At 38.5% G+C, this 23,436-nt stretch overlaps 4 protein-coding genes across 4 annotated transcripts in view; 1 reads left to right on the top strand and 3 right to left on the bottom strand.

The window, feature by feature from the left end:
* Positions 1-337, bottom strand: part of LOC145777356 (uncharacterized) — a 58,879-nt gene extending 58,542 nt beyond the window's left edge. Inside the window, exon 1 of the mRNA XM_082588716.1 lies at positions 242-337. Coding sequence (XP_082444842.1) covers positions 242-311 — 70 coding nt within the window. The 5' untranslated portion in view covers positions 312-337. The remainder of the gene's footprint in view (positions 1-241) is intronic.
* LOC145777357 (uncharacterized) overlaps positions 1-23,436 on the bottom strand; it is a 76,859-nt gene that overhangs the window by 41,984 nt on the left and 11,439 nt on the right. The gene's annotated exons all lie outside the window — the stretch shown is intronic.
* LOC145776934 (uncharacterized) lies at positions 9,234-19,223 on the bottom strand. Its single transcript, XM_082588176.1, has 4 exons — positions 19,116-19,223; positions 10,919-11,100; positions 10,099-10,198; positions 9,234-9,396 (listed from the first exon to the last, which is right to left on the bottom strand). Exons 1-4 carry the CDS (start codon positions 19,183-19,185, stop codon positions 9,326-9,328), a joined length of 423 nt encoding a protein of 140 aa, XP_082444302.1. The 5' UTR covers positions 19,186-19,223; the 3' UTR covers positions 9,234-9,325.
* On the top strand, positions 15,335-16,817 carry LOC145777652 (uncharacterized). Its single transcript, XM_082589082.1, has 2 exons — positions 15,335-15,339; positions 15,728-16,817. The coding sequence occupies exon 2, from the start codon at positions 15,730-15,732 to the stop codon at positions 16,765-16,767; it is 1,038 nt and encodes a 345-aa protein (XP_082445208.1). The 5' UTR covers positions 15,335-15,339; positions 15,728-15,729; the 3' UTR covers positions 16,768-16,817.

The raw sequence follows: 23,436 nt of genomic DNA, 5'->3' as shown, positions 1-23,436 counted from the left end.
GACATGTGTTTAAGTGTGTTGCCAAAAACCCATGCTCTGGATCGATGTCGAACCAGCGCCCTGTCGAACGTCTAGCCGTTGTTCTTCCCACTCGGCTATGCAGCTTACGCATTGTTACTGACTAAAAAATTGAGTAAAAAATTTAATGTTGTCCGCCAAGACTCGCAAATAGGCAAATGTTGCTTGTGGCCAAAAAACTTTGGGCAGCTCTTATTTAAGCAGTCATGCAATTAACACTTACCATTTAAGGCTTCTGTACCGCTGTACATTTGCATAACCAGTAAGAAAGTACTTATTAGACGGAGTTTCATTGTAAAATATTTCCAATCAAACTTACAACTATCTTCCTTCAATCAAACAACAAAACCTATTGCAACTTATGTTTTGAATAAGGCAATTTTTATTTGAACTCCGCTCCGATAGTTCAGTTGGTTAACGCCTGACTTGGTTAATAAAGAAGTTTCAAAATCAAGTGGCGCTGTGACGTTTGGCTTCGATCACCGCAAGCCCGCGCGAGAAACTAAATTAGTCTCGCGCTTGCCTTCAGATGATCTCACATTTTTTGTAAGTTAGACGTTTCATTTTTTGACTACGTTGAGCAAAATTCATCAGTTTTGAGTTGGTTGAGTTACAGGACGGTTATTTATTTTTTTTGCTTATCACTAGAGAGAAGAAACTGAATTAATAAAACAAAAGTGCACAAATATTGTTTTTCTTCATTTTGCAAGGCGTTGAAAACTGAGACCGAAGAAAGAAAAGTGAACAAGTAGCCCGTTCGCGCACATTGGTGACCCCGACAGTTCAGTTTATAACAGGATTGCGATCGATTACGATATACTGGCAGGAAGGAAGGAACAGCAACCCTGGCGGCGTCACATCAGATGGTCACTAGGTCACGAGCAAAACTTTTAAAGTTACCTGGCAGTAAGCCTCTCAACATAACCGACCCCACGAGTATTCTTCGAGGTAGACTCACAATGGGAAGCGAGATGGACAAGGAGCTGGCCGATGATATGCACTTAACATTTCAAGAAGCAAGGACTACGCCGCACGTGCCTAGTAGGTTCAAGGACTTCAAGCCGGAGGATCAGATGTCCATCCACCCTTCCAACCACCGCCACCAGTCCGGTAACTTCAACTCATCAAAATCGACAACACCAGGTAACCTACCACTCATACCAGATTACAATTTTTCGCATCCCCCTTTGACTCAAAAGATTCCCTTCAAATCAAACAATCCCGCTACTGATCCATTCACATTTGACCAATTTCAACCTGTAGCATCTCAACAACAAACTCCCTCCTTGAGTTACCAACCAGGAAGAAAGATTTTAATAGATTTTAATAAACAACATCCTTCCATCTGGTTTGCCGCATTGGAACTCAGGCTAAAATTCTGGAACATTACAAACGAAAATATCCGCGCAGATATATTAGTAACACATCTAACTGAGGAACCTTTATTAGTTATCCAGGATTTACTGTTTGAAGAGCCTACCTACGATTCCATTAAATCTCGTTTGTTAAACAGGTTTGAACCCTCAATGAGTAGCAGGGTGGCAGAATTATTCAATCCAACACACTTGGGTGACAGACGGCCTTCAGACTTATTAATACACTTAAAGGCAACTCTAGCGCGAAAAGATATCTCCCCTCGCATGCTAAAAGAAATGTTCATACTACGCATGCCAGAAAGCATTCGCCTCTCGTTGTGCACCATGACTGAATCCTCCGTGGAACAGCTAGCGGAAGCCGCGGATAAAATGGTTGTAATCTCTCCATCACCCGGAATTCATAATATTTCCTCCGCTTCTACAGGAAATACGGCTTTGAGCGAATCCATAGCTAAAAACGAACGAAGAACCCTTCAAGCTCGTCTTAGTCACTTGGAGGAGAAAATGGAAACTCTTCTAAACCAACCTTCACCTTCTAATAAGCCTTCAACCTCTGAATGCCAATCACCTCATCATAGATATTCGGACTCGAGCAATTTTCGCCCACCTAGATTTAACCAGCACAACCATCCTCAGTCACGAGGAAGGCAAAATCTTAATCAATTATGTTTTTATCATCAGAGATTCGGCAATAGAGCATTCCGATGCACAGCACCATGCGAATGGCGTCCAAGAGCATTTAACCAGGGAAACGGATGGAATCCACGTCAATAGTGGCGGATGTGGAGAATCAAGACAGAAGCCCACTTCCTCATGTTCGAGATCAACGTACCGGAACTCTATTTCTTATCGACACGGGTGCTGAAATTTCAGTGGTGAAACCGAGTAAAACTGAGCGGAAGTATAAAATCACTGATCGTACTTTGGCGGCTGCCAATGGTTCCCCCATCGCAACCTACGGGTACCGTTCCATGACAATAGAGATCGGTACTACTAAACCATTTAAATGGATTTTTATGATTGCAGATGTGTCCCATAATATTATTGGTGTGGATTTTTTGGCTCACTTTTCCTTATCGCTGGACTTCGATCGAAAATGCTTGAGAGATCAAGAGCAACAGTGTTTCGGATATCTGGTGGAAAAGATGATATGCAGCATTCAAGCTCCACGACCATTTGTTCCACAAAACGACTTTATGAAGATTTTGGCTAAGTACCCTGATCTAACCAGACCTCCAAACCGCAAAGACCCACCGAAGCATAGAATTAAGCATAAAATAGTGATTAGTGGGTACCCCTGTTCTGCTCGACCACGCCCTCTAACTCCCGAGAAGTTTCGTCATGCTCAGAAGGAAATCGATGATCTGATGGAAGCCGGCATTATACGAAGGTCCGATTCACCTTTTGCTAGTCCTCTACGTATGGTCCCTAAATCAAGCAAAAATGGGTTTACTTACAGGATGTGTGGTGATTACAGACAGTTAAACAAAATGACAGTAGAAGACAAATATCCGGTCCCAAAAATTCAAACTTTGTTTCACAGGTTACAAGGCTCAACAATATTTTCAAAGATCGACCTGGTTAAGGCATACCATCAGATTCCGCTGGAGGAGGAATCTATTCCGATGACTGCAGTTACAACCCCGTTCGGCCTTTTCGAATACTTGTCCATGCCCTTTGGTCTTAAAAACTCGGGTGCTACATTTCAACTCATCGATCATGTTTTGCAAGGCTTAACCAATGTAATGGCTTACATAGACGATTTAATAATATTTTCCTCTTCTGCAGTAGATCACAAACGTCATCTTGAAGAACTTTTCCAACGCTTAGACCGATTTGGAGTAGCCATTAATCCATCAAAGTCGGAATTCGGTTTGCAACGTCTCAACTTTCTTGGACATATCGTAACACCGGACGGAATTCTTCCCTTAGAAGAGCGTGTAAAGGTGGTCAAAGATTATCCTCGTCCTCAAAAATGTAAGCAATTGCGTTCATATCTTGGATTTATTAACTACTATCACAGATTTGTGGAGAATTTGTCAAAATATTTATTCCCGTTATACGACTTGCTGAAGAAGCCCAAAAACAAAAACCAGGATCTTGTTTCTTGGTCTGACGAAACTAAAGAATGTTTTGAAAACAGTAAAGAGTTGTTAGCAAATGCAGCACTACTAGTGTATCCTGACAATAATTTGCCAACAAGTATTCAGGTGGATGCAAGTGACGTTGCCATAGGTGGAGTTCTACAACAAAAACATGATGAAACCTGGAAACCAATTGCTTTCTTCTCCAGGAAACTAGATGACACACAAAAAAGGTACTCTACTTTTGATAGGGAGCTTCTGGCTTCTTATTTATCCGTGCAGCACTTCTATCACTTGGTGGAAGGTAAGACGTTCACCTTATTCACTGACCACAAGCCACTAGTCGCTGCATTTTACTCCAGATCTGACCCAATAATTGCAAGGCGCGCACGACAAATGAGTTTCATTGCGGAGTTCACGAATGATGTCCGGCATATAAAAGGAGAAGCTAATTTTACTGCAGACGCTCTGTCACGAATTGAAATTAACAATGTTATATGTAGACAGGAAGGAATTGACTATGCTGCGATTGCGAAAGCTCAAACAAAAGACGCCTATATTCGTGAAGTGCTAAACAACCCACAAAAGTCCAACCTGAAACTGAAGGAATTTCCACTTGAGAACTGCGATGTGGCCTTGATCTGCGATACATCTATGCCAAAAGTAAGACCGATTATTCCTCTCGATTTTCAAAGACTTGTTTTCGACAAGATTCATAACCTATCACATCCTGGTGTGAACGCAACTCGATCGTTAATTCAACAACGATTTGTATGGAACCTCATGAAGAAAGAGATCGCCTTTTGGGTTAAAACAGGCCCCACATGTCAAAAAGGAAAAATCATTAGACATAATAAAGCAAAGCTTCAACAATTTACCTTACCGTCTCGTAGATTTTCCAATATTCATATCGATATTGTTGGTCCACTTCCACCCAGCAACGGTTACCGATACTTGCTTACGGTTATCGATCGATTCACTCGTTGGTACACAGCTACACCGATGAAAGACATTACAGCGGAATCAACCGTCGAAGCATTTCTACATGGCTGGATCCAATATTATGGGGTGCCGTCATCCATAACCTCAGATCGTGGTGGCCAGTTTATCAGTCAACTGTGGCATGACACTATGAAATTCCTGGGAATAAAGCATATTACGTCAACAAGCTTCCATCCTCAAAGCAACGGAATCGTCGAAATTGTCCATAGAAGACTTAAAGATGCCCTTCGTATGCAAAAGAATCCAGACACTTGGCATCAAAATCTACCTCTCGTTCTAGTAACGATACGTACCACTCTGAAGGAAGAATTAGAATGCTCACCTGCAGAACTTGTTTATGGTGAAACACTGAAGTTGCCTCAAGAATTTAGGGAATCCCCGAATCAGATTGTGGATACTCACCAATTCGTTCGCAAACTAAAAGAATACTTCGCCAGCATCCGCCCTACACCTCCTCGCGTTCACAGTGAAGTAACTTCATATGTGGACAAAAACCTCTGGACTTGCAAGTATGTTGTAGTTAGAAACGACCACCAACAGGCCCCACTACGTCCCCGATTCAGCGGACCATACGAAGTAATCAAACGCAACGAAAAATATTTTATACTTTCGATAAACGGCAAAGAAAAGTCAGTTTCTGTCGACAGACTGAAAGTTTTTTATAAACCAACCGATGAACCAGATGAACCAGAGCGGAATGTCAGCAACGGGCAGGACGGCAACAATGCTCAAACAATCCCAGGCTCTCTGGAAGAGGATAGTTGGCAGGCTTTTGTGCAAACGCGTGCTGGCCGCGTGGCTGTACCGCCGTCAAGATACAAACGTTAATCTATTTGTATGTTATCCTGAATAATAATTTCTCTTTCTGCAGGAAAGTTGCATGGCCGTTCTTAGTTGGTGGATCAATTTGTCTGGTAAACCCCGATAACGAACGAAACTCTGACCTGATAAATACCCTGCCGCTCGCTGACTGGCGACGCCGTTGCGGCGGCGGCGCCACAAAAGAACGATTGCCGGCGCTCTTAGAGGGACAGGCGGCATTCAGCGCACGAGATGAGCAATAACAGGTCTGTGATGCCTTTAGATGTTCGGGGGCGCACGCGCCCTACACTGGTCGGATCAGCCGGAGCCTCTTCACTCGAGATCCTGGTAACCCCGACCGTGCTCGGGATAGGGAATTGCAATTGTTTCCCTCGAACGAGGAATTCCTATAGTAGGCGCAAGTCATCAACTCGCGTCGATTACGTACTTGCCCTTTGTACACACAGCACACCAGATCCACACTTTGCAACCCTTCATTACACGTTGCTGAACACTGCAAATGGTCTGTCCGGCATGATGTTTAGTTTAACTATTAATTTAAGATTGTTTTGCTTCTTGTAGCCCTGATCAAACTAATCATTTTGTTATTGTGTCTGCGTGATATATTTTGTGTTCGCACTTGTAAAGGTGAAACCATGCTCTCAGTTCGCTCGATTTGCATCAATTTCAAAAGATACAAGCTTACTAATGCCTCATGAAGTTGTTATCAATTGTCGAATTCGATTTTTGCCGTCTGAGTTTAGTAACCCACAGCTTACTCCTTATCATAGATTGTAGTTAGGAATTGGTTTCTGCAACTGTTGATAGTTTGAACATCGTTTAAGTGAGCAGATCAGTTATGTTATTGTCGGTTTCTTATACATTGCATTATTTTTTTGTGTACATCATTTATGTTTTGTCGATTCACCATTTTTGTTTGCCATATCACATGGTTCATCTGGGGGAGGGCTGGTGTGACGTTTGGCTTCGATCACCGCAAGCCCGCGCGAGAAACTAAATTAGTCTCGCGCTTGCCTTCAGATGATCTCACATTTTTTGTAAGTTACACGTTTCATTTTTTGACTACGTTGAGCAAAATTCATCAGTTTTGAGTTGGTTGAGTTACAGGACGGTTATTTATTTTTTTTGCTTATCACTAGAGAGAAGAAACTGAATTAATAAAACAAAAGTGCACAAATATTGTTTTTCTTCATTTTGCAAGGCGTTGAAAACTGAGACCGAAGAAAGAAAAGTGAACAAGTAGCCTGTTCGCGCACAGCGCTAGTTCGACTCTTGGGGTGTGCGCTTGAGCAACACACGTTCAGTACTACTTTCCATTTATTGGCATCTAATGGATGGAATAGATCCCGGTAACAAGACTTCAACAATCGGAAACTTTTCTCTGCTAATCTCGGTGACATGGCCTGCGTCAGTGATTCCGGTCACCGAGCCTCTACAAGTATGTGAAACTGCCAGAATGAACTTCTTAAAGAAGTTTCTCAGTCCGAGGATAACGATTGAATCAATCAACTTGTCCAACTATCAACAATATATTCTGTTTCCTATAAACAAGATGCCGGATGCTTGCTTGCTCCTGTACGTGTAAACAAAGTGTGTGAGACTGTGCAAAAATTTTAAACTGATTATCCCATTCGATCTCAAGCACGTCTGAACATTTGCAGTTTGTCGCTTCTACCTTTTTCTAAACCTCCGCTATATGTTAGGCATAGCCTATGTTTTTGTTATGATGGCCAGAAATCACAAGCTGAATGAACTCTCACTTTAAGGAACTAAAACAATGAAATAACCAAATCTATGATTCAGCATATTAATACTCATCTCAAAAAAATAAACTAAAAACTATATATCAAAGTTTCGGACATCATCATTGTGTTCTGATGAGGAAAAAGGACAGATTTCTATGTTTGCAGCACACCAAGGTAGCCTACGCTCTTTATAAAACCTTCATTAAATGTAAGAGTTCGATGTTTTCGCTGCTGTTTCTTTGGCGGGATAACTTCCGGAGCTTTTATTAACTTCGTATTAGTAATAACAAGCTTTATGTCTTAATAATAACATTAAGAAAGACGATAGCTGTGAGATACCTTTGCAGGATATTCATTGTTTACAGTTTGCATATCGCTTTGTTACCGTGAATGAATCACAACTTTTTTAGCATATTATGCTTGCGAAATACTGACGCAAAAACATTAGAAGCAAGCGTTTTGTGAAATGAGTTTGGTTCCTCTACAAATTTCTACCATGGACGTTTATTGGTTTCCTTTCAAACACCACTTGTCAATGAAATAACTCACAATCGTCGTATCCAGGCTTACACCTGGTTTTTAAAAATTTACATGGACGGGTATGCAAGTGAGCCAGTCTTTTATCCATCCTCATCCGGTGTTTTTAAGCGTCCTGCCAAAGACTCAGGCACGTGCTTTTGAGCAGTGTGGAAACGACGATTTTTCGAACATCGAGTGAGTGTTTTCACTTATCGGCGATGCAGCTAACATGCCTCATTGTGATACTGTTGATAAGAGGTATGGGGCTGTTCGAAAATTGTTTTGTTAGAATTTGTTGAATTCGCGACCACGAACACTATAACCATGGAGAAATGTGGTGACAAATTTATGTTATAAGCTTAATGTGGACCCAAGGTTCAAAAATCAATGATCTGTATGCCCATTTTTATTTTTCTGTAAATTTTATCTAAAATTAACAGAATTTTTGTGGCTTTTACAAAGAATTTCTCACTCTTTTTATCTGTAATAAATTTTTTGTTGTAATTACAATCATGGTAAAACCATGAGTATTAATAGACACCTGACTAACGTTTGCATTTCTAAGTTAAGCATTGGTTAACAACCTGCTGCCTTAAAACAATTAAGTTCAACATAGCCTTATAAAAAGAATTAGGCCTAGCTTTTTATACAGAATATGAATTGTTTTAGTTAGGAAACCGAACCTTTGTACAAGGTCCTTTGAAATTTCAAACATTACATCAGGGCGTCCGGACGCATAGTTTGAGAACCATAGCACTAGCAAGACGAACAAGCTAACACTAAGGTGCAACATGAAAGATTAAGACTGGTAAATGCATTGGAGGCTTTACGAAACAAAGAAACGTAGCGCTGCTGCTGAACAAATACATACAGTTACTATCCGAATTGTCACACTTTTACAAGTTGAATAATACCTCGTTGCTGAACGTCGCGCAAACGCAAGCACGCCAATGGTACAGCGTCACACAAAGTTATCTTGAAAACAACACAAAAATTAAACAAAGTTTTCAACAAGTTACTTTCAACTATTCTTTTTTGTTATAATATAAATGTTGATTGATTGATTGAATGTTTATCCTCGGACTGGGAATGCTTCTTGCAGATCATAATCCTGGCAGTTTCGCATACTTGTAGAAACTTTGAATCACTGACCCAGGCCGGTCACCGAGATTGACAGAGTGAAGTTTCCGATTGTTGAAGTCTTGTTGCCGGGGAGTTATTTCATCCCTTAGATGCCGCTGAATGAAGAGCAGTCCTTAACGTGCGTTGCTCAAGCGCACACCCCGAGAGTCGAACCAGCGTAGCTTGATCTTGAATCTTCTTCGTTCCAGAAGTGACGTGCTAACCAAGTGAGCTATCGGGGCGGAAATACTCCAGAAAATACTTCTAGCAACTGCAGGGTTGAAAACTGCTGTAATACGGCAATACCAGGGATAATGTAATGCAGTAGATGTACTGTATATATTAAGTCAAAGGGGTTTCAAATTGAAATCCACTGCACCAAGGGGGTCCGTGGAACGTTTATAAAGGAAAGTGAATGCACAAGTTTGAAAATCTAAGCACTAAATTTCACACATACACTATACGACGAGTCTTTCAAAAATGTTCATTTCTTTTATTCTTTGGATTGATGATCGTTTTGAATTGAATCAATCACTGCGAAAGAGGTTGAATACACTCTGTTGGGTTTTGTGCTAGAGACTATAGAAGCATGAATAGTGAAGTCGACGAAAGCGTTTTGATTTCTGTAGAATTAGCATTATTGGAAAGGAGATACTCTGTGTATGAAAAGGTTACACTCCAATGTAACACGACACGTTATGCAGGCCTCTGAAAAAAAAAATCGCACAACATGCAGAAAAAATTAAATGTAGCTCTAACAAGTAAAGCTCCCTTTTCTAATGGTAGACCTACCAAAAACCACTGTTTGTTTTATTTCATAAGTAAAGCACATTTTAAAAACATATGAATAACAATTTAAACTGATGAAGACGATTTCTTTTTCTAATTCCATCCCTTGGTAGTCTAATAGGTAAAAGTGTATAATTGATGTCAATATCTTTGTCAATATCAATGTCATGTCAATATCTTTGACTTCTCGCCAAGATCAATGATTGTCATTTATCAAAAATTCCCCACCACAACTGTTAATAATTTATCATAACCTAAAGAATAGTTTTGTTTAATTTTATTTATATTGCATTGTTGTATTGTATTGTTGTTTTGCATTGTTGTATTGTATTGTTGTATTGCATTGTTGTTTTGCATTGTTGTATTGCGTTGTTGTATTGCATTGGTGTATTGCATTGTTGCATTGCATTGTTGTATTGCATTGTTGTATTGCATTGTTGTATTGCATTGTTGTATTGCATTGTTGTATTGCATTGTTGTATTGTTGTATTGTATTGTATTGTTTTGTTGTAGTGTATAGTATTGTATTTTGCTAGTATTGTATTGTTTTACATAATTATCTTATTTTGTCTTGTCAACACAATTGTTGGCAACCACTGAAGGAAATCAAAAAACTTTTACCTCTCTGCCTATTATCGCTTATTTCTCCACACCCGGAAGAAAACAAAGCAAAATCCTCATTGCTTCTTCTAAAGCATAAGTTGCGACAAAGCCTGTCTATCTGCAAAAGTAATAAAACAAACATTTAGTTTGGTAAGCTACTAGAAATCTTTACTAAATCTGCAAAGCCCATAACGCAAGAAAAATTCCACAGAGGTATTTTTGCTGGCAGCATAACTGAAACGCTAGTCATGCACACGTATTGGCTGCGTAGCCCAGTGGTGAGAGCCTCTGCACGACTCTCGAAGGGCGTGGGTTCGACACTGATTGAGAGCATGCGGTTGTGTCTTGACAATATTTATTGACATGCTTGAAGGTGGGCACAAAGATTGGTTTCCTCTCCTTTCTGTCCTTTTGGCAACCAGGGTCGAATCTCATTCCCAGCTAGCATAATTGCTTCTAACATCTATAGACGTTAAGTCAATGTAAAAAGGACGGATTTTGCTGGCTGGGTTGGCACAGTGAGACCACGCAATGCCCATTTTTTGTGTCCATTTTTACACCTGGTGTTTGAAGATTTAGATTAACCAAACAAGAAGGCAAAAAAATCAACTTTGTGTTTATCTTCAGATATTCCTTAAAGTGTGTTGCCAAAGACATAACCACATGCTCTTGACTTGAGCAGTGTCAAACTGGTGCCCTTTTAAGCGTTGTGCTAAGGCTTCACAATTCAGCTATGCAGCCGACAATGTATGCTGACATGTTGCATGGGTGATTTGCTTTGTGCTGACAGCTTGAAAAAGCAGAACATCTTAACTTAAAGTTGCCAATGATTGCTTACAGATGGCAAAGAAGCACCCCGAGTTGTTGTAGCTACAGTTGTAGTAGTTGTTGGCACTGTTGTAGTTGTTGTAGCTACTGTTGTAGTTGTTGTTGGCACTGTTGTATTTGGTGTTGTCGTAGGTTCCTCTGGGAGTAGACCTTGAATCACTAAAGCTCTTCGGATTGCTTCTAACAGTTCAGCTGAAAAAATGATACAAAAAATTGTTAGCTTCAGGAGTCTTGACTCTTAATTTTGATTAAATCTTCTAGAAATGAAAGTATGCTTCTTTGCACAAACGGACATCTTTAAATTTCAAAACTTTTTAAAAAAGTATATCACCTGCTTTATTTGAAGCAAACATTAGTTTCAGACAAAAAAAAGCGATTTATATATTGAAAATGATTCATGCAGGGATACCTTAACAGTACGGGATGCGCAACTACGCCCCTAGTGATCATTTTTGACGCCAACTGACGGTACACTCAGTCACTCACACATGGCAGTGATGAGTGATGGCACATTAGCACAGTACTAAGCACTCAGCAGTCAGTGATCACAGGAAATCAATAGTCTACGGTTATCGGTGATTAACCTGATCTGTGGGCTACTGTATATTTTAGTTTAATTGTAAAGCCAATTTACAAAGACATTGCAGCCGTGAGTAGAAATATACTTTAATGTTACAATGGGTTTATATCATAAGGGTGTTCACTGTGTGGTTAGTGTTAAAATTAGTATTATTCAAGAAGGAGTAGATTACCTGACTCTAACTGACCTTTTTATGCATGAAGCCTAACCCTTTCTAAAAGTTACTGATAAGTGGCACATGAAAACAGATGTGTAGTGGTGTCAGGCCTAACTGTCCAATTTTGCAAAGAGACATTGAGGTTAATCTGGTATTAAAAAATGATTGCCTACTGTATTTTAATCATTATGTAATACTGTAGGCCTATATACTATAGCCTAACTAACCAAATATAGAGCTTTGCAAAAGGGTGCAACCTATTTCGTCCCTTGAACACTTCGTACCCCGATTTCAGAGGACGAAATCAGAGTACGAATTGTTCAGGGACGAAATAGGTTGCATTCTTTGCAAAACACATTTATGTCATGTGCTGTAGAATAGAAATTATTAATGCTATTTATTAGGAAGTGGCTATTTTTCCACACCTAATGCCATGGTTACAATCAGGTGTTGCCAGAGTTAGGATTAAAGTTAGGAAGGGTTAAGGTAAGGGTTAGAGTGAGAAATAAGATTAGGGTTTTGATCTTGCCTAGGACTTAAAAAAATTCCAAAATACAAGTTTTTGTTTTCAACAGCTTTAAACTTTTTTCAAATTAGGGCAGAATTATTTATCTGGCAACACTATTAAGGCTATTATTACACTATATAGTGTAAATATAGCCACAGCCTATTTATTAACCAAAACATACAATTTTGCAACATTACAATTTTGCAACATTACAATTTTGCTTACCCTATTGTACGGTACAGTAACTCCCTAAAACAGTAATTCTGTTTATTTATAGCTTTTCTACTTGTACAATATTACAGTTCAAGGTGAAATTCTGCTCCAGTATTATAAGATTTTTTATGCAATATGGGATACTATTGTTGTGCTCCAGGGTGCAAAGTTGGTAATCGTGCGTTTAAAAGAACTGGAGAAAAAGTTTCAATGTTTCGATTTCCAGCAGATCCTGAATTGCGTAAGGCTTGGATTAGAGCAGTATCCAGGGAAAATTTAACTGTGACACCACACACAAGAATTTGTGGTAAGCATTTCTACGGAGATGATTTTGCAACAACATCAATCGATAGCCACTTAGATCGCCAACAACGCAGAGAGTCTGCGAAACTTAATCAGCCACGGTTGAAGCCATCAGCTGTGCCTCGCATTTTTGCTGGCCTGCCTCACTATCTGACAAAACCGGCTCCAGTAAGGCGCTCAACTTCTGCTGCAACCTGCAACTGCCACAGAAAGACTGAAAAAAGACAAAGCTAAACTTCAAGATCAAAATGAAGAATTTTTGTTGCAAGACTCTTGTTGTGATTTGGGTTCTTTAAAAGATAAACTCAATGAAGTGGTTATTCCTTCTGGATATATCAAATTGTTAAAAGAATCTTCTTTGGAATTCCACTTTATAACATATAACAATGGCAGCCACATTTCTCCTAAGTTAATGGCATCTTTGGTGGTAGGGGAAACTTTAGATGTGCATGCATTTGTATGTTCTATTTCTGTGCCACAAGAAACATTTCAGCATCTGATGAGCTCCGATTCATTAAGCAAAGTATCAGAGCTTTGCAATATTCTGGCATTCTGCAAAAACCTTATAGAATCACCAAGTGGTAACAATAGTAAGACTTTTGCCAAGTCGGCTGTTGCAGCGCTTGAGCAATGCAAAGCAAACCTGGAAGAAAACGAAAGCCAAGATGAAGGTTTACCCCTAATTCAATTTGTGTCCGAGCAACTTCAGTTGTTGTACATAGATAAAAATGGCCGACGGTATTCACCCAGGTTACTAACCATGTCGTTTCTGTGGCAGCTCACTAGCAACTCACTATACAAAAAGCTTAGTGAGTTTTTTATACTGCCATCAGTCAGAAGACTCCAGCAAGTTTCGAGTGATTGTAATGTAGAGACTAAATCTATAGATTTGCAATACCTGAAGCAACGAACTGTCGACTTATCTGAAGGAGAAAAAATGGTAACCTTGCTTATTGATGAGGTATACACTGCACAAAGGGTTGAATATTGCAATGGCGCTTTCATTGGATTAACAGAGGAAGGCCAACGAGCGAAAACCGTGTTGACATTTATGGTGCAATCAGTATGTAAAAAATATAAAGATGTTGTGTGCCTGGTGCCAATTGAAAAGATAAGTACACAGCTGCTTCGAACCTTCTTTAACAAAGTGATGCAATCTCTAGATGAAATTTTCTTTGTTGTTGCTATATCTGTTGACAATCATGTGTGCAACAGGTAAGCTTATAATGTGCTTGATGACAACTATCTATAGCAAATTTAATAGGATTACATGGTGTTTCAAAAATTTAACACCATTAACCTTTAATATGTATATATTAAAATCAAGGTTGTGAAAAATCCTATGTTTATGGGTTTTTTTACAACAATGATTTCAATACATTTCAAAGGTAAATGGTGTCAAATTTTTTTAAACACCCTGTCACGTATTATATTTTAATCCTATTTCAATATTGTTTTTCACAACCCGTCCATAAAACAGAATTTTTAAAAATGTGAAAATAGAAGAAATGCAGTTCAGAGTTGTTGTTCCACCTTGATTATCATTTTATAATAACATGCTAAAGCATTAGGCTATTGTTTTCACATTCAATCAAAGTCCAACCGGTTTTATGATATCTGAAAATTTTTTGCAAAAAAATTGGACTGCAAATGGTTAAAATGTAATAGTTTTTATGCAAACAATTTCTGCACTAAAGTCCCAATATGGAGAAAAGTTACAAGTTTATTGCAAAGTGTTTTTCGCCAGTTTTTTTTGGCTGACAAAACTGAAACAACCTTGATTGAAAGAAATGCTGTCACGTTTTTTGAAACATCTTGTCTATTGAATGAAACTGGTTTAATATTACATGCTAAAATTTATGTGTGATTTATAATGGGTTATGCATTTTCAGGAAGTTGTTTATGGATTTATGTGGAAGCAATAAGCTCTCAAACAGCATTGCACATCCTTCAAGGAATGGAGAGCGTTTATTTCTCTTGTTTGACTTCACCCACAACTTTAAAAACATTTTTAACAATTTTGTGAATAAGAAGCGATTCCACATTCCTCATATTTCTGGTGCTGAACATATTTTGGGAGAGCAATGCACAGCTGAATTTGCACATATAAAGCGCTTGTACACTCTTGAAGAGCATAAACCTCTGAAAGTAGCATTTGCACTGAAGAAGGCATCACTTAACCCAAGCAATATTGCACGCACCTCACCTTTACACGCTTTAAGTAAGTACAGTAGCTTTTGTAAGCAGGGCTCAAATGAAGATCCTCCCCGGTGCTTTGGAGTGGTGATGATCGCCCCTACAAAGGTTGACTCAAACTTAACTTCCCTCTCCCCCAGAAAATGGTCACGGGATCTTCAGTTGATCCTTCAACCCTATGCAGGCTACATTTTCACATTATTTAGTCATCTAACTTGTTTTAGTTTGTATAAGAAAATTACATTATGATATATATTTATTGTATATATATATAATCCAGAAATTGATTGCAGCAGTTGCAATTCATATATATATATAGTTTTGGTTTTTCGCTTGCAGGTGTGTTTAGTGAATCCACCGTAAATGGACTTCTTATGTATGCTGACACCAATCCGGGCTTTAAGGAAACTGCCAAATTTCTCCAATTCATCTGCAATGTTTGGAAGGTGATGTCTGTCAAAACACCATTCAAAGGTATATATATTTTCCAAGTGTGATTAATATTTTTAAATATAGCCAGTCGTTACGGCACGTCGGCACATGTTACTAGTTTTCTCTGGGCATATTTTCTGTACAGTTTATGCACAACTTTTTAGAAAACTGCACAAAGATTTTTTGCAATTGAAGTAAAACATTTGGATTTTTTCCTAGAATTTTATTATTTTTGTGTACAAATGACCTAGTTGTTACTTACAGAGTAAGTTTAGAAGCTCATTGAAAAATCAATCTGATTATGTTTTGAATTTTGAGACTAAAAGATGCAAAGATGCACACGGCCTTGCACTTGGTATACAGGGAACCTTTACTTTAGAACTCTAACCAGCCTTCACTATTTTTAACAGCTTTTATATATATATTTCAGGCATGACAAAAAATTATGAGATGTGCATGCCAATGAAGTTTACTTCAACGGAAGAAGAAAAACCTGCAAATTTACGCTTTCTTAAGTCAGCAAAGGATATTTTAGTGAAATGGCAGCAATCCGGCACTTCTGGGCTTACAGACCAAACATTCCTAGCATGCATTCAAACCATGTCTGCAATGCCTGAACTTGCTCAGTACTTGCACGACAAGATTGGATTGAAGTATGTGTTACCGGGAAAATTTACCTCTGATCCAATCGAAGGCCGTTTCGGGTGGTACCGCCAGGTTAGTGGAGGAAACTTTTTTATGTCCATAAAGCAACTGCTTGAGGCAGAAAAGAAAATACGCAAGTTGAGTTTGCTTCAACAACATGGCATACTGGCTGCATCCAAATTATGTTTGCTTGACTCTATTTCTCTGGGAAGCGGAAAGCTTATTAATGCAGACAGCTCCATTGTTTCTTGGCTCGAGAGGTTTTTCTCAGAGGTAACACTTGATGATTTGTCGGAGACAGATGCAAATGTGGCATATTTTGTGAGTGGCTACATTGCAAGAAGTATATCCCGAAGACGACGGTGTTCGCCCTGTAAAGTTCTGTTGGTAAAAAGTGATGACTGCCCAGCCCCAACATGTGAATCTGAAGAGCATGTGAAATTGTTTGAAATTGCCAATCGAGGTGGTCTGTCTGTCCCAACAGAATTTTGTTTTTCTGCAACAACATTGGCTGTTCACTATTACAGTGCAGTGATATCTGATTATAATGCAAAAGAGAAGTTGTGGACTGCACCAAACCAGCGCTCCGTGTTTATACGAGCCCTGAAAAAGATAGTGGAGGCGTCGAACGTTTACAGAGGTGCATTCAAACAGATGTGTTCTGCAGGCCACTCAAATTTCGAACTCATTCTTCAAACAGCATTTAATTGTTTTGCTAAAAATGAGTTGAAACGTTTTAATGCACCTGGACGTGAGGAACCAGAGAAAACGGCCCGGAAAGTACGAAAACTTACCAGTGGCAGTGGTACAAAAACTGCATCATGACTTAAATTAATTAGAAATTTAGGAAAGCCACGGACCCTTTAGCCCCCCTGCTACGTCTATGGTTATTTTACCGGTACTAGTTGTAATGTATTGGAACCGCACCGTTGCACTCTTAATTTTGTGTGAGAATTTGCCCTTACCAGTGTCTCGCGTTTTGCTTTATGCGCTTTTCATGGGAGCAAGTCTTTTAGGCGCAGACAGTTAGGCGCCAGTCAAATAGGCGCGCACACTGTGGCGTCTGGATATGTAGGTGCGGAGCACTGTGGCGCCCGTTCATTTAGGTGCTATTCTTAGTAAAGTCTGCAGATTGTATCAGCTTGGCATGTAGGGCAATGCTTTTCACACAAAATGTTGTATTGAACAGAAAAACATAATGTTTTTTAATGCAACATATGTTTCTGACCAATGTAACATTTTATGTGAAAAGCATTGCCCTACATGCCAAGCTGATACAATCTGCAAACTTTACTAGGAATAGCACCTAAATGAACGGACGCCACAGTGCTCCGCACCTAAATATCCAGACGCCACAGTGTGCGCGCCTATTTAACAGGCGCCTAACTGTCTGCGCCTAAAAGACGTGGACCCCTTTTCATGACGTCATAATTGGTCGCCTTTAGGCTTCCTTGACAGTGTTGTGCTATTTCTTCTTACATTCTGACATTTATTACATTATTACAATTATAAGTTCAATCGACTTAGTGTCGGAGTCATGTTGTAGTTGTCGAAGTCTGTGCAACATTACATGGTGTCAGAGATGGATTCGATGCAAGCAACAAAGTCAGAGATGAATTTCCAACAAGGAAATGTTGCAGATAATTTTAAAAAGTGGAGGCAGATTGTCGAGTTAACGTTCGAATTTGCGAATTTTTGTGATAGTAGGAAAACTAATCACCGATCGTCTAGGCCATTATACCCGCAGTCAAATCTAGAAAAATGCAGCTACTTGTTGCTGCTGATGAAAACGTTATTGCTGATGAAAGCGTTGCTGCTGATAAAAACGTTATTGCTGATAAAAACGTTATTGCTGATAAAAGCGTTGCTGCTGATGAAAACGTTATTGCTGAATGCTGATGAAAACTTTTTGCTAACGAAAATGTTGCTGTAGATGATTTTAACGACGAGCCCAATGTGCCATGTAAAAATAATATGCCAGCACCGTGTACTACCCGTTCTGGCCGGATAGTGAAGCCGCCTGATAGATATGGTGTTTGTGTAACTTGAATCGTTTTGTATAGTGATACGTGGAGATTTCGTGTTGTGCATCATGCATACAATGTAGACTTGTGCTGTTGTCGGAGTTTGCACAACGAGAGTATACGAACTATAAGTTTAATGCTTGCTGTTCACTTTGAGTCACTGGAAAATTGTGTAGTAAACGTGACCTCGTTATTGCATCTGCAGTTAATAGTGTACCCCCCTCTATAATTTTAATCTGTTTGTGTATCGTCAGATAGTTCCTTTCTTTCTTCAGACAAAGGGGGATGTAATGTATTGGAACCGCACCGTTGCACTCATAATTGTGTGGGAATTCGCCCTTACCAGTGTCTCGCATTTTACTTTGCGCGCTTTTCATGACGTCATAATTGGTCGCCTTTAAATAGGCTTCCTTGACAGTGTTGCACCATTCTTTTTACATTCTGACATTTATTACGTCATTATAATTATAAGTTTAATCGACTTAGTGTCGGAGTCATGTTGTAGTTGTCGAAGTCTGTGTAACATTACACTAGCAAGCTCCTACTTATTCCTTGTTGTTTGCAGTTAATTTTGACAAAGTAATTGAAAAGATAGAAATCGTTTGCATTTGCATAACGTTAGAAATAACTAATTTATTTGGTCGATATGCGTTGTATTTAATGTGCTGGCGTTATTTTATCATAGAACTTTACATATTTCTTGATTTTACAATTGTTTTTTAACAACGTAACTGAAGATGCAAGTCGTTTACACATGCGAAACGTTGGAAATAAAACAGAGAAGATGTCAGTCACTTGTATATTGCAAAACGTTAATCATCATTGTGCTTATATGGTAACTGCAGGCTTTGTAAAGCTTTGCAAATAGCTTAGAAAAGCAATGGCTTTTATCGCGACAACGTCGTACCTTCAGTTGGCGCCTCGTATTTGTAGTTTCGCATCCCTGAATGTTTAGGTATCCCTGGATTCATGGTAGATTTCAAACTACACTCTCACAACAAAGTTACAGCAGAATAGAAATTGCAACAAACAAGTTTCAAAAAGATAATCTGATGGAAACGATACATGACACATTTATTTGTTAGAATAGTTGAAAAACGTTAGAATTTCTATTACAACTCTTATTTTTTACGAAAAATCAACACTTACGACTTAAGGCTTCTGTGCCACTGTAAACGCAGGAAACCACCAAGAAAATATAGAAAAGTTGCAGTTTCATTGTAAAATGTTTAAATCAAACCTAAAACAGCCGTCCTTCCTAGAAGTAACAAATCCTTATCCGAACTTCAACACTTCTGTTCGTTTTCACGTATCCATTCACACTCTCTTGGTTCTATCTCAGAGAAACTGGCACAGGTGGCGCATAGTTTCAGACATACGTTTCATCTTCAAATCTCCGTATTTATTTTACAGAACAAACCACGGAAATAAATCATTTCTTTTTGAATAAGTTAGGGAACCCACAACTTTTTTTATAGCTAATAATCATAAGCTAATATAAAATGTACACTATAGCAGTTAGAAATACAGTTGTATAGCAACTGTAAAAGTAGAACTTGTTTTTTGAAAACTTGAAGATATTGAAACCAACATAGGCTACTCTTGCAGTTTTGCTAATTTATCGATGGTTTGGTGTGGATTAAGTCAGCTAAACCACAATACAATTTGTTGCTTTTTCGAGTAACTACAATTTGTCATACTTAAACTGTAAATTTTGCAATCCCATTTCACCCTGTACAGGACTCAATAATGTTGTAACTTGTTTGTTAAACTCAGAGATTCATAGAAGTAAGACATCGCCAAACCGGCTGCGATATCTGACAAGTGGAAACAAAAGTGTTGCCAGTTATTTTTCAAATTTAAAAAATATATTATTTTGGCATTTTTAAAGCAGTGGTCATCCAAAACTTGTCAGTAAAAACTATTCTTAAACTAATATAAAATGATTTTATCATTCACTTATCAAACTATCATAACTTTTGCAAACTTAACCTCTCCTGGGCATTAAACGTAACTTATTACCTTAAAAATAATTATAGGCTTCAACGCTTAAAACATGAAGCTTTTATGTTTTGTACTGTACATTTATGTTTTGTACATACATTCACATTCTTATTGCAAAGTAACACAACTACCAATTGCTTGAACTCATTCTTGTGCTACTTTAAACTCCAGGTTAGTTTTTTAACGTTATTTTTAAATTTTTTTTAGTTTGTTTAGTTTTTTTCAAGTTTTTTTTAATAGTCGACCACTACTTTAAAAATGCCAAAAAAATATTTTTTCCATAAATTAAAAAAAATATCTGGCAGCACTTTTACCTTCACTTGTCAGATATCGCAGCCGAGGTGATCATCCTGTTATTCCACGATTCCCTGGTTAAACTTTTGGTAATAATTGTCTGGGAGACTTTGACACTTGAGTAAATTCACCTATCACGAAAGATGAGTTTACAAAACTAAACTTGCAAGTATTGCAACTATGTAGTTGTGCGTCTACTGTTCCGATGATGGTTGGTTTGGTTGGTTGGTTTTGAATCTTTATCCTTGGACTGACAAAGCCTTGATAGGTTATTCCTGGTAGTTTCGCATACTTGTAGAGCAGGGGTGTCAAACTTAAATACACCCAGGCAAAAATTAAAAAGTCAGTACAAGTCGCAGGCCAGACTATAGTTCAATATTTATTGCAAAGTATATTTCAAGGAACTTCCGACTTTGCAACAATAATAGGTGGTTTGGCCAACGATTTTGAGCATATTGGTTGAAAAAAGTTTTGCGACTCAGACATAAAACTACCTAAACTCCACGGAAATTACGCAGAAAAATCAAGTCTTTCCAACACTGTTGGCTAGTGTGACTAAAAAAAATTAAAATAAAAAAAAGGTCAGTAGGTGAGTTAACGACATAATTTTAGGTGCAAGTGTAAAATTCCCGAGCATTCAAGCACGTTTTAGCATATTGATTAATCGCCAAAAGGAATTAATTTAGCCAAATCAGTTCTCAAAATTCGCCAAAAAAGAGCTAAATCGCCAAACCATAAATATGAAGGCAAACGTCTTCAAATATCGCCAGATTTCTGAATTTTGGCCATAAATTCATCAATATGGCAACCATGGAATCTACCCAGAATGTCTTTCGATCGATTATTACGTAAACAATAAATTGTTGTCTTAACATTAACTTGATGAAGCATATTGAAGATTTTGGTTCGTGCAAATATGCACTGTACAGTACTTATAAACTAAACATTTATTAAGTTTTAATCACGTATTACTTCATTATTGTTTATTTTAGTTACGTAAGTTTATTATTGATTAAAACTTGAAGTTGTTTATGATGCAGCATAGGATGGGGCCAGGTTAAAAAGGAATTTAGCATCCTGCGGGCCAAAAAATTTTGCATCGCGGGCCGGGAGTTTGACACATATGTTGTAGAGGCTCTCTTGACGCAGGGCCGGTTACCGAGATTGGCAGAGTGAAGTTTTTCCTATTGTTGAAGTGTTGTTGCCGGGAAATTATTCCATCCATTATTCCGATGAATGGGGAGCAGTCCTTAACGTGCGTTGCTCAAGTGCACACCCCGAGAGTCGAACCAGCGTCGCTTGATCTTGAGCCGTGAGCGTAACCACTGAGCTAACGGGGCTGACGATGTTTTAATGTTTTCCATGTAACGGTTGGCCAAAAAACTCAAGATTCAAAGGAGATAGTATCATTTATAATGGTCAATACGGTTGACACAAGATAAAAATATGAAGATTGAAGTTCTATGGAATTGAAACGACTCATTGCAATCCTAAACTTGTTATAGAATTTATTTTGCATTCAATTTGAAAATTTTTAGTGATATAGCTCTGCTGTTAGTAGCGAAATCAAAAGAAACCCTGGGTTAGTGGGTTATGTAGGCTACATCCTCTCCAAACAAACAAAAAAAGCAAAAAGAAACACACACACAAGAAAATGGGAATAGGGGAGATCCTCCAACAGTGCCCCGTGTCCTACAGTGCTCAACCTCTGTTTTTGGCGACAATGCATTCTGATTTAACGCTTTAACGAGTTTGAGGTACAGTATTGCCACGTGACCAATGATATCCGAGTCACAACTTGAAGGCTTAGCTAAAGACAGGCAGCTAGCTGCAAAAGGATGTCAAATTTGAAGGAAATTATTATTATTTTACGTAAAAAGGAAAACCGTGCTCGTCAACTCTTCATTAACTATATCAGATAATTAGCACTGCCATTGTGAATAGGTAGCCTAGGCTATAGTCTTATATGTTACGTTTTGGCTATAGACATAACTGCAGCAATTAGGAAGTTACAGCTTGCTTTGTTCAAAATGGTGTCGGTGCCAACAGTGCCCACCAACGATAGTTCCAACAGTGCTCAGGATGGGCACTGTTACAACCTTGCAGAATAAATTTGTCAACTGACAACTCGGTATGATATATGGTCCGTATTAGGTTGATCAAAACTACATCATCAAACGTTTTTACGGTTCTCCACTTTCAGTTTTCTCCCTTGACTACATAAGTGCATACCTGTAGCTTAATTGCCTATTGTTGCAAAGTGATCTTAATTAGAAAAATGGCTAAGAAGATGGTCAAAAATTCTCCGAAAATCATGAAAAGAGCTTGCAAAGAAGTCCGTACCAATAGAAAGTCTCAATTCTGTTTCCAAAGAATTGGACATTCCTCGTAGACACTGAGGCGTTATTTACAAAAGTGCACCAACAATGAGTTAGAAACTTTAGCACCGAAAAACTTTCAACCTAACTAGGCCTATAGCAGTGATTCCCAACCGCGGCTCTTAGAGCCGCATGCGGCTCCAAGCTAGCCTTCTTGCGGCTCTCATTGACCCCTGAAAATCCCACAAAAAATGTATTTATAATAATTAGGGCTATTTTTTGACTTGTCAAAATTGTTTACAAAGTCAAAATTGTTTACAAAGTGCATTGTCGTTGTGTCGTAGAGATTGCACTGTCAGTGAACCTTTCATTTTACACAGTGATGCCAGGTTGTTTTTTGAAAACAAGCAAGTGAATCTAAAAAACAAGCCCAAAACAGGCAAATTAACACAAAAACAAGCCCAATAATTTGCAACCAATACCAATTAGCATAAAGCACGCGGTTTAACAGTTTTCAGCTTGGCGATAAAGTTTGGATTGCTGATTTGGCGTTTTTTGTTGATATCACTAGATTCACTACACACCTTTCTACTCTAAATCGAACTCTACAAGGCAATAGCAAGTTTTGTCACAATTTGTACAGCAATTGCTTTTGTTAACAAGCTTTGTCTTTGGAAAACGCAGCTTGCAGGTGGTATTACAACACATTTCCCGTTACCGTTAATGTTAATGCGGCGGTTGAACTCATCAAAATAAATTCATTCCGTTAATATTTTCCAATGATGAACATGTTTGCAAATCCTATTGCAGTTAATGTGGCCACTGCTCCTGATAATTTTCAATTGGAGTTGCTA

This window comes from Aplidium turbinatum, chromosome 9, assembly GCF_918807975.1.
Source record: "Aplidium turbinatum chromosome 9, kaAplTurb1.1, whole genome shotgun sequence".
Lineage (NCBI taxonomy): Eukaryota > Metazoa > Chordata > Ascidiacea > Aplousobranchia > Polyclinidae > Aplidium > Aplidium turbinatum.
The sequence above is the reverse complement of the archived record's forward strand: the minus strand, read 5'-3'. Positions and strand labels throughout refer to the sequence as shown.

Excerpts from the sequence above, each read along its gene's own strand:
- LOC145777652 (XM_082589082.1), top strand. The coding sequence starts at position 15,730 with ATGACAAAAAATTATGAGATGTGCATGCCAATGAAGTTTACTTCAACG.
- LOC145776934 (XM_082588176.1), bottom strand. The coding sequence starts at position 19,185 with ATGAAACTGCAACTTTTCTATATTTTCTTGGTGGTTTCCTGCGTTTAC. Across the intron at positions 11,101-19,115 it reads TGGCACAGAAGCCTTAAGTC|CTGAACTGTTAGAAGCAATC; the intron begins GTAAGTGTTGAT and ends TCATTTTTTCAG. Across the intron at positions 10,199-10,918 it reads GGGGTGCTTCTTTGCCATCT|ATAGACAGGCTTTGTCGCAA; the intron begins GTAAGCAATCAT and ends TTACTTTTGCAG.